This window comes from Pelobates fuscus, chromosome 3, assembly GCF_036172605.1.
Source record: "Pelobates fuscus isolate aPelFus1 chromosome 3, aPelFus1.pri, whole genome shotgun sequence".
Classification (NCBI taxonomy): domain Eukaryota; kingdom Metazoa; phylum Chordata; class Amphibia; order Anura; family Pelobatidae; genus Pelobates; species Pelobates fuscus.
Window position 1 is genome coordinate 241,188,429 of NC_086319.1, and position 15,595 is coordinate 241,204,023.

General features: G+C 39.1%; 1 protein-coding gene across 1 annotated transcript in view; it reads right to left on the reverse strand.

The window, feature by feature from the left end:
- Window positions 1-434: 434 nt before the first annotated feature.
- ITIH2 (inter-alpha-trypsin inhibitor heavy chain 2) overlaps window positions 435-15,595 on the reverse strand; it is a 44,777-nt gene continuing 29,616 nt past the window's right edge. Inside the window, exons 14-21 of the mRNA XM_063448278.1 lie at window positions 14,046-14,185; window positions 12,795-12,967; window positions 7,100-7,297; window positions 6,097-6,210; window positions 5,637-5,835; window positions 3,274-3,446; window positions 2,631-2,742; window positions 435-910 (exon numbers count right to left, since the gene is read on the reverse strand). Coding sequence (XP_063304348.1) covers window positions 763-910; window positions 2,631-2,742; window positions 3,274-3,446; window positions 5,637-5,835; window positions 6,097-6,210; window positions 7,100-7,297; window positions 12,795-12,967; window positions 14,046-14,185 — 1,257 coding nt within the window. The 3' untranslated portion in view covers window positions 435-762. The remainder of the gene's footprint in view (window positions 911-2,630; window positions 2,743-3,273; window positions 3,447-5,636; window positions 5,836-6,096; window positions 6,211-7,099; window positions 7,298-12,794; window positions 12,968-14,045; window positions 14,186-15,595) is intronic.

A 15,595-nucleotide genomic window follows, 5' to 3' on the forward strand; every position in this document is an offset into this window, starting at 1 on the left:
CCTTTAAATTCTCACTTTAGTGAATATTCCTATATGAATTAGCCACAGACAAATATGTTATCTAAATAAAAAGAAAAAATACATTGCAAGAAGAATAAAATGAAAACAGGGATGTGGAACAAACTTTTATGGATACTACAACTGATAGGCAAACGAGGAGGAGCTAGAAAATAAGATGCTGTCAAAACGGTACACTCTTTTATAATTTATTTTCTTTTACACAATGCACTATGCTTGAAACATCACATGTAGTTTGCTGAGATTGATCCAACCATTACTATAGATTGATGTATACAGATTTTGTATCAACGGTTTTGTCAAAATTAGAATTTTGTTCACCTGTTATCATGCATAGCATATTAGATTGGGTTCTAAAATTAAAATGATAAAATACTAAAATAAATGTAAAAAAGAAAAGTAAAAGGACACATGGCTTATTATAATGGTAAACATTGTAAGTTTATTAATATTGATTACAGGTGTATACAGTAAATTGGCTTTGATAAACCACTTGTTCCCAGACCCTTGTTTGGTTGTAAATTCCACTTAGACATGAAAGCCAAAAGTGATTTGTCATTTCAATTTGAAATATGGATGCTCCACTTTGGAATATTTCCTGGTTAATGAGTAACACGCTTCCCTAACAAGGATTCCTACAATACTGGAAAATATTTGCTCTTTCAAAATAATGTACTACAATAAAATAGATGATTTGTTATCCTCCTTCCATTTGATAAAAGATCTGGCTGTGGGTAATGCTTTTCAAGGGCGTTTGAGAAAGCCGTACAGACTGGATACAATGTAGTCCTTGTAATGTCCATCAATGAAACCCTTTCCGTTATTGTGCACAAACCAACAGGGGACATCATTTGCTTCCCCACCATTTGTCTGATACTCCTTCTGCACCCCTCTGCAAAATGCAATAAAAAAAAAAAGCTCAGATTACTAACAGTTGTAATTGGTGTAAGGCATGTATATTGCTTTTTACATAATTCTATATAGCCTAGTGATCAGATATATAAAGAGCAGGTTTTCTATTTTTTTAAACCTTGATTTTAATGTTGGAAAATTTAGTAGGCACAGAAGCTATGCCAGGACTAATTGCCTCTTGAAGCTTGGTAATATGATTTTTTTTTTGAGGTATGAATAGGTAGGTAGTTAAACCTTTTCTTCTTTTCTGAGCAAGTCGTACAAGCCATAAACATATTTATTTTTGCAAGAACATTTCACAAGAGTATTTGATGTTAGTTTAGAAAAGTGAATAATAGAGGAAGTATAGATGGTATTGCACTTTTCACAACATAAAAAAAACAAAACAGCTAGAATGTAGTTCTATTAGTTTACACATTAGCATAGGTGAGCAAGGTACTCATACAGCTAGAAAAAACAGCTTGGGCAGAAGGAACATTGTGAACAGTGAGTTCAACAATAAAACAGCCTAACTGTAGATAGGCTTCATGCATCATCTAGCCGATGCCCATTAATGGAGAGTCCCAACTTCTACCGCCATCTGTCCCCGGGCGTAGGCTTTTCCATTCAGCCCATACACCCAGATAATGTCTTGACTGTTGCTGGGCTTTTCTCTTGGCAAAGCCAGCTTCACAACAATATGAGGACCTCAGCGTCCAGGTACTTTAGCAATGTGTATGTAATAAAACCTTTTATTCCTATATATGGCACTGAATCACACAATATGTAATGATGTGTATATATATATATATAATTTATATAAATATATATTTAAAAGCTTGTTCATGCATAGCAAGACAAAATAAATTTATAGTAAACTTGTGTACAATCAAGCTCTGGGCAATATATAAAGGGGACCTGTTTTCAAAGAACTGTGCAACTGACATGTCCATGACGCAGTCTACGGTCAGCTTTTCATAAAGATTCTTTTTTCTTTATTGAAAAACTTTGAAGCAACAGATCCGCTTTAAAATCATCACTAAGCGTTTTATGCACTCAATGCTAAACATTAGTGAATTAAAAATGAAATGGCAAAATTCAGGCTAAAACAAGCTAAAGCTACCATCGGAGCAGCATCTACTGCTCCACTACATGTCAGTAGAATATTCTTACTCTTACAACCATCAATATATTGTTTACAGTGAGCACTATTGTTTGACGTTTTTATCTTTTATATATCAAACTACACATTGAGGGACAAGCCCCCAGATCTACATATCCATCAGTGGGGATTGTACTGCTGCATGCTGCTAAACTCAGAGCTGGTCTTATAGCTCTCTCAAATGTGAGTGATATACCATATACATTATTGTTGTATGTCCTGCACCTAGTTCCATACGCTCTGCATCATATTTTGTATATGTTGTTTTCTCTATATCTTTCAGTAAGGGGTTGAGGGTGACCCTTACTATTAGTGCTTGCTGCCTGCTATCATATCTATACTCAGTTGACACTCTAGCGCTTATCCTATCTGTGTATTTTTTGTAACTAAAGCTGAGTTGGAGCATGTTTCCAAATCAGCTATTTGGTTCTAAATGTTTAATTTTTTGCCTCAATCGTGTACTAGAATACAGGATTTAGTGAATAAACACCTCTGAATCTCACCACACAGTTACACTGGAAGAAATAATCAGAAGTGGATTAGTAAATTTGTCACTCACCTTGTCACAGTAAGTGTCTCTCCTTTAACATTCATTGTAGCAATGGGCTTTTGTGGATCCTGCCCAGACCTTATATCATGGACAGTTGCTATTGGCTCATGCATAAACTGGCCTGGATAAAAAAAAGGGAGAGAATCAATGAATTTCAGTTTCATATTTTATGTTCCATATAATTTAAAATACCAATGGTGAACAGGACATTGCACCTAACAAATAGATTTTACATTGGAGCTTAGATGTTCTCATGCCTTGGCACATATCTCTGTATATTACAGACCGAATGCTGGGATATGATATAGTTGTATGTAGAATGTCCACGAAGGACCACATTAAAGAAGATTTGTACACAGATCCATGCTCTCCTCCTTTCTCAGAGAGACAAGCGAGGATATGCTCTGGAATTTTGCTATACTGCATGGGATGCACTAGCAAGGAGTGGTGGTTTTGGAAATCACTTTAAAAGCAGTGGGAAGAATTGGGGATCTGTTATTTCATGTGCCTCACTGCTATATTAACAATTCTGTAGGAATGATGTTATAGCTGTTACCGAAAGATTGTTGGTTGCAGAGGGGTACTGCATTAATCATTTACTGAATGCTTACTAAACAAGACCATCATACTATATCTTGTAAAGGGTACATACCTATTAAGCCATGGACTGAAGAGGAGAACTTGTTATCAAAAGGAGCATAAAGTCCAAGGAAATCTACATTAATTGGATGATTCTTCCAGACACGGTGAAGAATAATCAGGAATGACAGATTCTCATTCACTGTAATTGTGAAATTGCTATTCCTCTTCACAGTCAAAGTAAGGCTGAAAATTGAAGGCAAGTAATTTGCATTTAGTCAGGACTCTGGCACACAAGGTATCTATGTCAACAATGTATGTATGTATGTCAACAATGAAGTCCAAAATACAATGAAATAGAAGGTCAAATATTTTTTTTAAAATTACAAATAATAATATAAAAAAATCTATTGGCACAGGTAAAGACTAATTACTTTTTCCTGCGGGGTGTTAAAGGGACACTCCACTGCTAAAATACAAAACAAATAAAAATCACTGTTCAGTAGATAAACCTCAAATTAAAACTAGCATGCATTTACTTATGCATTTTTTCATTGAGGTATATCTTAAAACAATATGTAAAAGTTGCAGTAATGCCTTTTGCAAGTCCTCCCCATCTAACCCAGCTGAGATTTCTGTGGCTGTCCAATCACAGACTTCCTAATGTAGCTCAGTGAGAAGTCTTTGCAAGGCAGGTGCTCTGAGCCATTGCTGCCTCCTGAATTTAGTTTCTCTGAGCTAACCAAACCAGGAAGTAACAGGACCGGTTGTCTGATTGACAGCCAAGGGGTGTAGCAAGGTCATGTTGAAAAGCGTCAATTCCTATTGAAATCTGCAAATTTTCTCAAAATTAAATAAAGCAGATACATTCGTTACACATAAATATTTTCAGCAAGCTAAAGTGCTTTAGGGGTCTGGAGTGTCCCTTTAACTCTAAAATGTCCATACCAAAGAAACAGCTGTTTATGACTCTCTGCAAAAGCTGTTGAGAGTAACTGGGCATGTCATAATTTGTGTTGTTTATGGAAATGCTTAGTCTGCGTATATATCTCAGTAATGTTCAAACTGCTCCTAAAACTGATTCCTCATCCCACCCATTTCGGTTGCATGGGACTGGGAAAGTTGAATTTGGCATTGTTGACAGGAGCAGGGGGCATGCCAAATATACTGTGCATATAACAAGTGACATGCTGGAAGAGTTTTGGCCAGGACCCTTCCAATTAGCTCCATGCAGATCACTGTTTAAACATTTTCTTATGGACTGAATCAGGGCCGGACTGGGAAAAAAATTCGGCCCGGGCATTTTTTTATCACAACGGCCCACTAAGAAGGGGGCGGGGCAGAGGAGGTGTGTTTTGTCATCAATAATGACAAACACGCCCCCTCTCAAAGTGAGCATGTTGGTTCAATGCTCTTCCGGGGCAGACCATGCGCAGAGCTCTGCTGAAGAGCTCTAGCATGAGAAAAAAAGCCCTGTATTTGTTCTGCACGGCGCAAGCAAATTTAATAACATGCTTGCACTGTGTTTCCTTGCAACTTGTCTCTGGTGTCTCTATAAATGGATACCAGGAGACAAAAATGCCAGGAAAGAGTATTGTGCATGTGTTTGGAGCCTGCTTGTGGGATTGCGAGTGTGTAGAGTGAGCTGATTGTGGTGTGGTATTGTGTAATAAGGTCGGTTTTAGTCGTGTTGTGTTTGTGGTGTAATGTGATGCATATGTGGCTAGGGGCTGTAGAGAATGTGTGTCTAGTGAGTCTAGTGTGTGTGCGTATATAGTGTTTGAAGGACCCAGAATGTGCATAGGAGATCTAGTGAGCAGGCATTATGTTCCCCCATCCCTTCTTACCTTTAGTCTGGGAGGGAGGGGACCGGCACGCTGGTACCAAGCAGAGAGAGAGGGGGGAGACCGGCACTTGCACGCCATCGGTGGTCCAGTGGTGAGTGAACTCTAGCCTGCGGGCTAGAGTTCACTCTCGCGAGATCGGGGCGTTGCCATGGCAACGCTCCGTATCTCGCGAGAGGAACCCGGTGGAGCTGCAAGATAGAGCTCCGCCGGGTCCTCCTCTCCCTCCCCAGCCGCATGACTGCGCAAGTGGGCCAGTGAGGGAAATCTTTGATCTCCTCACCGGCCCATCATGGCAAACAGCGGGGCCGGCGCTCGGATAGTGCCGGCCCTGCATAGACCGGCAGGGGAGATCCTGGGACCTCCCCTGCCGGCCTCGACCTATGGCCATTGTGGCCCACCGGGCATTTGCCCGGTGTGCCCGATGGCCAGTCCAGAATGCATAAAGGTTAAATTGCACAGAGCCAGATTTGCAGATTAAAATCTAGCATCACAAACAGAGTTCATTTTCGATAGATAATCTTGAGTGTTTTCTATGTCCTATAACAATCTTGAAATCATCATATAAAAATTGATCTAGGCCAGTACTCACCTACTGATCATCATGCTGCAGGATTCAGACCAGGGCATTGTGTGGGTGTAAGATTCATCTTTCACAGTTATTTTCTCTGTGCTGATTTCAATCTTCATGTTGTGTTGCTTGAAATACATGCCGATGGTACCAAAATAGGTGTTTAGTTTGCTATTCTTTTCTTTCTTTGCAGATACTATTTTTCCATTAACTCCAATTCCTACATAAACAAAAGCAATAACATTTTTATTTCTTTAAATAAAAACAACTTTTTTCTTGTAAACTGGCAAATACGAGTCATCTTTTTAGCGACAAAACCAAAATTATGCCAAAAAAGTGATCAGTAATTAGTATGTGGTGTACATAAAAATAAAAAATACAAAATTATGTAATGCGTGAAAAAGAATACTTATATACACAGGGGAGTAATTGTTTGCAGTGTCAATATGGGTGAGAATGCATGGGCATATTTTTCACTTACCTAATTCAGGATCGGAAAATAGGTTCAAAATATTCCCAGGCTGAGTATCAATATTAAAACAGACGTCAAGATCGCTCATTGGTAAATTTATGATGAAATGTGGGTCATCATCAACTGAAGAAAACAATGTGAATATGGACTGTCAGTTTATATATTCTGTAGTATCCTTATGTAATTTTTAATTGTAGGTACATGCATTATTATATAAGACTTTGTATTATCCCAATTACCCTGTTAGCTGTATCAGAAGCTTAGGCGTTCAATAAGTTGAAATATTCTTATTTGTTCACAGAAGAAAGGACTCAACAAAGAAAATCCTACTTATATTATCATAAGAGTGGTTAAATCTGTTGGCTAATCTGCATGCATAACCATAGGTGACAGATCAAATAGAAAAACAATCCTATAGATGTTTTTCAAGAAAAAAAATCTTTTTTCCTAAAAACCCAAACATGGCAAGTCATCTTTAAAGGTGACACTATCCAGAAAATGTTGAATAATGTATATTAATGCTAACACACTGGCAGTGTCCACCAATTGCCTATTTAGAGGTTCGGGACATCAGCTCTTTTAATTCTCACTACACTTATATCATATTTGCCAACATTGTCAGCCCACCATCCGGGCTGGAGATAAACAGACAAGGGAGCAGGCTGCCCAGTGGGGCAGAAGTATTACTAGTGCTGCCTGAATGGTTGCAGGCAGCAGTGAGAATCAAAGTGGTAAAAGTAACCTCGTCTTTAACAGTTGGAAGTATTTTCTGCATTGACCGACCTGAAAGTTCTCCTCAATCAACAACAAACACACCCAATGATACAAAAATCTTGTACTGGAGGACTTCTACTAATAACCTGCCTTGTACTCAGTTCAGCAAATTGTCTATGACATCCAACGAACTTGGACAACTTGATGCAATTTGTTAATAAACTTTCAATTTTTAGATCTATGTATCTATCTATCTATATATATATATATACATACATACATGTATATTTAGGCTTACCTACTATAGGTGGCTTAAAAGGGGTATAGCGTAGATTCTGATGCAGACGGATAGCATGGTCTTCATTGTTTGGTGGTGTGGTGATAATCATTATATCTGTCACTGACCCTTTCACTTCAGAAGTAGGTGATGATGTTGGCAGAATTAATGGTTTACTTTGAGGTTGAGTTTGAATATGCTTTTTACCCACGATCAGTGCTGTTTAAAAGAAAAAGTCACATTTACAAATGCATATTTAACTTTATTATTTGCTGCAAAAAACAAGGTGTCTCATCATTTTAGTGGTGCGGCCATACTGAGTTGAGCTCACCCATCATATCGATATGCTTCTTAATAAGTGTTATGAAAGACTGATATATTCAAGAAGAGCCTTTTGAAACAGGGAAAACATTAAAAAATAAAAAATGTAAGCAGCATATTTATTTCCCATACCGGGATCAGCTAAGGATCCACAGATATTAGGTTACTTTCAGAAATGCCCATATGTTGCGCAGATCCTGGTTGAGAAAGTTTTGCGGTGCCCTTATCCACACAAACACATACATGATCACATGTATGGGTTTACATGACATACACAACTAGCCACTTGCACACATATAATGATCTACACACCTATATATATAAATATATATATATATATATATAAAATTATCTATTCATATACATCTAATTACCTACTTATATACATACATACATGCTTACCAAATCAATTAAAAACATACATGCATACAGACTAGCACACAAACAAGTGCAAGTACACATACATAGACTACGATAAAAAAAGATGCAAACCCCATAACCACATACTGAAGACCATCCTCGGGGACCTCAAAAGATGGCATTACCCCCACATATCTTGGCTGGGGAGAATTGCAGTGGTAAAGGTGAATGTTTTACCCAGGCTACTCTACATATTTCACACGGCTCCACAGGTGATACCGCAAACATTCTTCACGACACTCAAAACAGCAATCACACAATACATATGGAGAGCAAGAAGGCCCGCATTGGCGATGACAAACTCTGCTTACCAAGAAGCTGGGGGGGACTAGCCCTACCTGACATCAGACGATATCACCAGGCAACGGTACTGCAGAGACTCAAGGAACTCCACACGGACACGCCTAACAAAAGATGGGTAACACTCTGGAGGGACACCACTGATAAAAGACTGCATACACTGATTTGGCATGGAGAATCAGACGCACAGATATTATTAGGGGAGGAATCCCCTCTCACACACACCCTAAGACACTGGAATACGTTGAGGAAAGGACAGCAGATCTCACCCAAATCCAGCCCGCTGATACCGATCACATACAACCCTAACCTAGGCGACAGCCTCCCACCAACGGCTTGGCTGATGGATAACCAAGATGGATACATACCTATATACGCAACTCTAAGCAACACGGGAGTGAAACCACTGCGAGAAATATCGGAGGAGAGGCCACACACGCTGATGCACCAATTCCATTACGCCCAACTGACTCACTACTACCACAATCTACCACATAGAGCCAAAATACATAGGGACCTAACATGGTTCGAGAACCTATGCACACAGACACCAGAGACGGAAGGGAGGGTCTCCACGATATATCAAAGCATACTGACAGGACACCGAACAGAAAACACCTTATACAAAAGGCAATGGGAGGAATGGACGGAGGAATCCTTTTCGGATGCCCAGTGGGAAAAGATCTTAATACTGCAACACAAAAGCTCCACTAGCTCCCACTACCAGGAAGTAAACTATAAGCTTCTCACGCACTGGTATCACACACCCTCCCTGATTAACCGCTACACACCAACAATCCCGAACATCTGCTGGATATGCGGAAACGGCCCCAGAACCTTGAAGCACATCTGGTGGGACTGTGGTAAAATAAAACCGTACTGGGGGAACATTGAACAGGAAATTTGACACATCCTAGGAGACCCTACAGAGCTGACAATGGGGGCTGCCCTCATACACCACACAGAACGACCCATACCCTCTTACAAAAAGTCAATCCTGAGACACCTGCTAAATGCGGCTAAATCCCTAATTCCATTGCACTGGAGGAAAGAACATATACCCACAATAGAACAATGGAAGAATAAAGTAGAAGACATAAGAAGGGCAGAAGCCAAAATAGCAGGAACAATAGGCAGGGAAGATAAACACACAGAATTGTGGACGCCCTGGATATTGTATATCACGTAAGACATGACACAGAAAGAGTGGACCCAACTGAGAGTGACAGGAGCGAGCATAAGAGGGGACCTGGACGCGTCACGGGAGGAGACAGACAGCCTCCCCCCTCCCCCCCTCAAGGGAAGAAGATATACACAAACACATAACATAAAGGTAAAGAAGAAACGGGAGCTATCACACTAGAAGCGGATATGAAACAAGACTAGAGCAGAGAGACACAAACTCCAAAGTGGGGGACACATGGCTAACACAAAAACCACGGGGCACACAAAGAAGCAACACACACAAGAAACACACACTGGGCAACCAAAGAAAATGTAACAGAAAAAAAATATATATAAAAATAAATAAATAATAAATAAATAAATAATATGAACAACTACAGACACGCAAAAAAGCTCTTACTAAACCACACAACAGGTCAAGGGAAAAGGATAAGCAGTAAGAAGACTTGAAACAAATGACAAGATATACAGATGGAGCAGACACGCCACCATTTGATAGGACTACGGGCACACAACAAAACGTGAAATCAGGCCTACTCACACTCATGCTACCATAAACAGACGGACACCAGCAAACGAATACATGGCTTGACAGAAGACTGGGCCAAGGAGATGGAGATTACAAAAAGCGAAACAGGGAGGAAACCACCAGGGGACGTTCCACCCCTTCCGTGGTGAAGGGCCAAAGCAACACGAGAGCACGTACACGAGTCCCTAAACTTTGTGGGGCAGCATAGCCACACTATGAACTGAACGGGGAACAACAATATGGCAGGAAGGGGGTTGGAGGGGGCAGGAAAAAAAAAAAAAAAAAAACACAGAGGGACAGACTGACCACACCCATAATAACGAGAACTGACACTCCAGACGAAACGCAGCAACATACTGAGTAGATGACATAGGCCACACGAAACAATAACTCAAGCACACCCAGACATCGGCATAACATTCTCATACACAGTAGGTCTCACGTAGGCTAAGGTCCATAACCAACAGGGACAAAGTGCTAACTCGCACGCGACACGTGAGCCTAAACACCGCACCAAACAAAGGGTAACCGATCGCCCACACACTCTCGAATAACCTTGACACATAAACAGCAACAGAGGTACTGAACAGAGACTGATAAGTCTCCCGCTCCGACGCTTGGGTTAACGCCTATGTAAACAGTAAGAATTGGTGAAGCTAAAAATCATATGTACAAAACTAAAAATTATAAGGGACCTGCGTGTTTGTGAACATTGTGGGCCTGCGAGACCGAGAGCATACCCGCACGTTCTGCTACCAATGCTGATGCATGTTGCTCATACTGTTATCAACCGTAATATGTCTTCTGAGACCTGCGAGTCCCACTATTACGTACTTAACTTTGACAACACAAATAAAAAACATATTTACAAAAAAAAGATGCAAACTAGTTCACATATACAGACAAGTACTAACACTGATGCACACTAACATGTATACATAGTCACACTCTAGCCATTAAGGAACACTGCAAGCACTGTACTCACTAGAGTGCACTGTGTGGTTATGGTGCCAGAAGCTCCCTAGCACCTCCCAAATGTGAATGAGCTGAGTCTTGAGAGCTTCAAGCTGAGCGGCAAGGAAAGGTGCCCAGCTGGCAAGAAGTCAAACTATTTTGAAATGGTTCCATCATGATTTGCACGGGGTGACATTAGGGCACTCCTGGCCACCACACGGCACAGATTTTAAATTTGGTGAAGTGGGAAAATTTAGTGTGTAGCACGCAAACTATTACGTTTTTCTAGTACTGTTGCACATAAAAAAACTCCCACAATAAAAGTTATGAAAGTTAGTTTTGTTGCTAAATTTACCAACAAAATATATTAGTTGACATAGAACATCTGACAGCCACAAGATGTAGTGAAAATTCCAGTGGCTGTCAGGTGGCCTTTATGTGAGCTAATGTATTTTACAGGTACATTTAGCAAAGAAAATAGCAATAACTTTCCTTGTGGCAGGTTTTACTTGAAAAAAAACAGGTGGATTAGGAAAACACAATAGTGATGATAATGAATCGAAATATGTAAAGGAAAATGGATTTATTATCCTGTTAAAACTTTATCCATCTGACAACCCCACTTGTCTCCCTTACTGTCTATCTTCCCTCAGGTGATGATCTTCTGTCTTATGCACCTTTTGCATAAAAATAAAAAAACATTCACATTTGAAATACTTATATTTGCTGTAAATCATCAAACTTTACAACTTCTGAAGTGAACTCTGCCCAGTTCAGGTAGTAACTCAACCAGTCATTATGCCCTCTTAGCTTTTTTATAGCTAGACTGATCTAATGGTAGTAATTACTAGACTTGTGCATGGCAAAAAAAAAATTGGTTTGTCCAAATCGATCCATCCAAAATAAAAAAATTGGTTTGTCCAAATCGAGCCATCCAAAATAAAAAATTGGTTTGGACAAACCAAATTTAATCCAAGTTACATTTCAGTTGGGATTGATTTTGTTTCAGAAAAAAAATATTTGGATGTACTAAAATGGAGCGAAAATGCACATATTAATCTACTTGCAATTGGTGAGTCATTGGATCATTGTAAAAAGCCAAGTCTGGTTTGTATATTGATCTTCACGCCGTGATTGTCTATTTGAAATTTAATTTCCTTAGAACTGATTAACAGTGTGACAGGCAAGTTATACCACCTGGTTATGCATAATTAATTCTGTTTCAGGAGACATAGATAGGCATTAATATAAATGTCATATTTGCTTTTTTTTTTTTTTTAAGTATGATGTGTTTTAAACATACAGCATTTACTCCCAAAACCACATTCCTAGCAGTTATAGGCAGAAATAAAGTGTAATTCTTATTGGATCAATCAATAGGTAGTGAATCAACAATGCATTATGAGAATGTGCATCATTGATGGCCTTTACACTTGTGCATGGCCAAAAATTATATTTGTCAAAAAAAAAAAAAAGGATTTAACCCCTTAAGGACACATGACATGTGTGACATGTCATGATTCCCTTTTATTCCAGAAGTTTGGTCCTTAAGGGGTTAAACAGACTGAAAAGTGTCCAGTTGTGGAATTTGGACGAATGGCTCATCACCCAAAATTGGGATGAATAGCGATTCATTTGAAATCAAATGCACAAATCTAATAATTGCTGTACATCAGCTTCTTGTGGTTGCAGTGTGGTTTTCTGGGAGTTGTAGTTCAATTGTTAGATTGCTATTGCAGAAAACTATCATTTCAACTACAACCCCTGTGCAGCTTAATAACATCTTGTACAGCAGTATTTGTGGAACAAACATGGAAACACTGCAGGTTGGGTGGGATGGATGGAGAGATTCATTTACGGTATTTAAAAAACAAACAAAAAAAACCATCATATCGTACCTAATTTGTGGGTATCTGGAGAGCCCCTTTAAATATTAATTTAAATTCTAGAAGTACATGTTACTAAAATGCAATCTGTAAGCAAGTATTAGTTGAAAAAAAAACTGACTTTGACAGCAGCCTCCTTTGGGGTCTTTGGGAGCATCAGCCAACATCCTTTCACTTCCATCCTCACTCTCTATCAGCAGAGAGGTGAATGGTGTGACAAAATGGTGTTCAATAGACAGCTGCAGGATTGACTTGGTAATGTTCCGTTTGGCTTCAGCTGTCGTAGCTAAATTCCTGTAGGAAACCACAGCACATAAGTCAATGTATGCTATAAACTGAGCATTTATTCATATTCATTGCAATAAAATTACGTCAGGATGATTCCAATAAATGTCTGTACTCTGTATACCAATCAAAATACCATTCTAGTCAAAAGCTAAAGTCCTCATCAAACCCAGTACTATATCCTCAGATGACATCCATTTCCTCTAAAAATATATCTTTGTTAGTGGTTCCCTGGTGCCTTAAAGATAACTGTAAGCACCATCACAACTTTGCAGAATTGCTAAGTTTGAGGAGGATAGAGCACCCTGTGCCAATAAATTGATTTTTAAATATTGCTACAGCCCTATGTTCAACCCTTAGAGCTGTCAGTCAGGCAGCCTGATTGTTCTCGGTTACCTGTGTTAATTTTTTCCAAGTAGGAATGCATTCTATTAAAAGTGATAAACTTAACTCTGGTAACTGAATTTCATTTTTCCTTTTGACACCAATGGGCTCCACTAATTAGTGCGTGACTCCTTGTTTAAAGAAATTTTCTTAAAATAAACTAATACCTTCCAGAAGCCTAAATGGTCAAAGAGGGAGACTTTCATTTTAGATAGTGTGACTTTGAAGTGTGAACAGGAAGTAGAGCTATTTTGGGACAATTTAGGTGTCTTGGTTCACTAATAGTTAGCTATTTATATCAATTCATTTGTCATTTATAACAAGACCAAAAATATATTTTCTATTTTTTTTTTTCTAAAACCATTTATTGCAGTTTACAGGCCCATTGCAATGAGTTGTATTGCTGCAAAATGCTGTCATACACACCAAATATGAGGAACCCCAATAAAGGTGACATTAGGCTAGAAAGGAGAAACAGATAGATTTTGGTCCAATACAGAGATGGTCTGTTGTAAAGAGGGACACTTGGGAGGTATGTAAGTATCAGTTTTCATTAAAGAAAATATCTTCACATTTTCACTACTTATTGATCTTCTTAGGTTTCCTTAATTATACAGAGACACCCTCCTCCCCCCCCCCCCCATCCCCACCCTCCCCCACATGCTTTCCAAATTCCAGGGTTGGTGGTTTTGTGGTAACTTACCTCTCTGCTAAAAGCTGGTTAATAGTAAGTTGGGCCCAGTATTGCTTGGCAAAATCGGGGAAGGCATGTTTACTCTGTTCAAAGAGCTCGTTAAGAGCTTCTGCTTGTGATGTAACATCTAAAAGTAACTCTGCATTTGCCTGTGTGAAGATATAGGTCAGAAAAATAACAAGACTTTCAGGTGCTGGTTAAACTTTCGTATGACTATGACTAAACTACATTGAAATTTGCCACAAAATTCACGCGTATAGGGATTTGGGATAGTGCGCAAGTAACTTTTTTCTTTGTTTTTTATTGTATGCATTGGGGCTAATGTATACTACAGCCATTGCTGCTGCCCAGGAGTAGTGGGAGTTTGAGCGCAGGGTTTAAACCAAAGATATAAAAATATGAGGAAAACTTCCTCCAATTGACTTGTTGACGCATGAAGTGTACAAACATATAAGTAAATTTAGGATGCATAATTTGAGGGTTGGAATGCTATATATTCAGTGGCCCAGTCCTGTAGAAAGACAAAAGAGTCTTCAGGTAAAAATATAACACTTTCCACTATCAGTGACATAACCAGAATAGTAGAGGGACAGATTCATCATAAAATAGCTGCTTACGCAGGTGACCTGTTATTTTTGGTATCCAACCCTGAGATTTCCCTTCCATATTTAGTGTTTGCAAAATTTGGTAACCTTTGACACTTAAAGAATAATTGCACAAACGACACATAAGACACTCCGAGCAGGCATGCCCTCCCGCTCTGCCAGAGCTTTGCATTTCCATGGTCAGATTTTAAAATAAAATATCTGGGTATCTGGCTTACAGACAGTCCATCTGATCTTTACTAGCAGAATTTTGTTCCTGTGCTTTCTACTTTTTAAAAGGAAAGAGAGTGGTCCTACAAACACATATCATGGTTTGGAATTTTATTCTATGTTACAAAAATGTTCAGACCTTCCTACAAAGCCCCCATGGTCCTGCACCTTACTCGCGCTCCTAGGACAAACAATAAAAGGTCCATCACGATTCAACTTTTAAATATAGCTGAGCAGGTAGTCCCCCAGTTTTGGAAAAAAAAGTCAGTTCACTACTTGGAACCTGGTTTACTCAGATGGGGTAGTAACGTCAAAGAATTATATTTTGAGATGAAATGAACCTATATACCTCAATCTGGTCGCATACTTATTACCTTGCTACCTAAGGTGGACTTTCAGAGAGCTCTAGGCTAACTCCACCGCAGAATTATACTAACGAATAGTGATGCAGGAACCTGGAGGCCCACCTTTTTCCCCTTTGTTTTAGTTGCTTTTAGGTACAAGTCTATCTGCAGTCTACACATAAAGGAATCACGTTGCAAAGTTTTAAAAAAGGGAATATTGCCTGTTCCTGGTTATAGTAAGTAAGCTTATCAGCACATTGACACAATTGTCTAAAATAAACTGTAGACTCAAGATTTTATTCCTGTAGGTCCTGCGTGTCCACACAAGAGGTTTACTGCACCATGCTATGCACCATATATATTTATAAGTCACACATTTTAAGTGAAATGTCAAGTACTT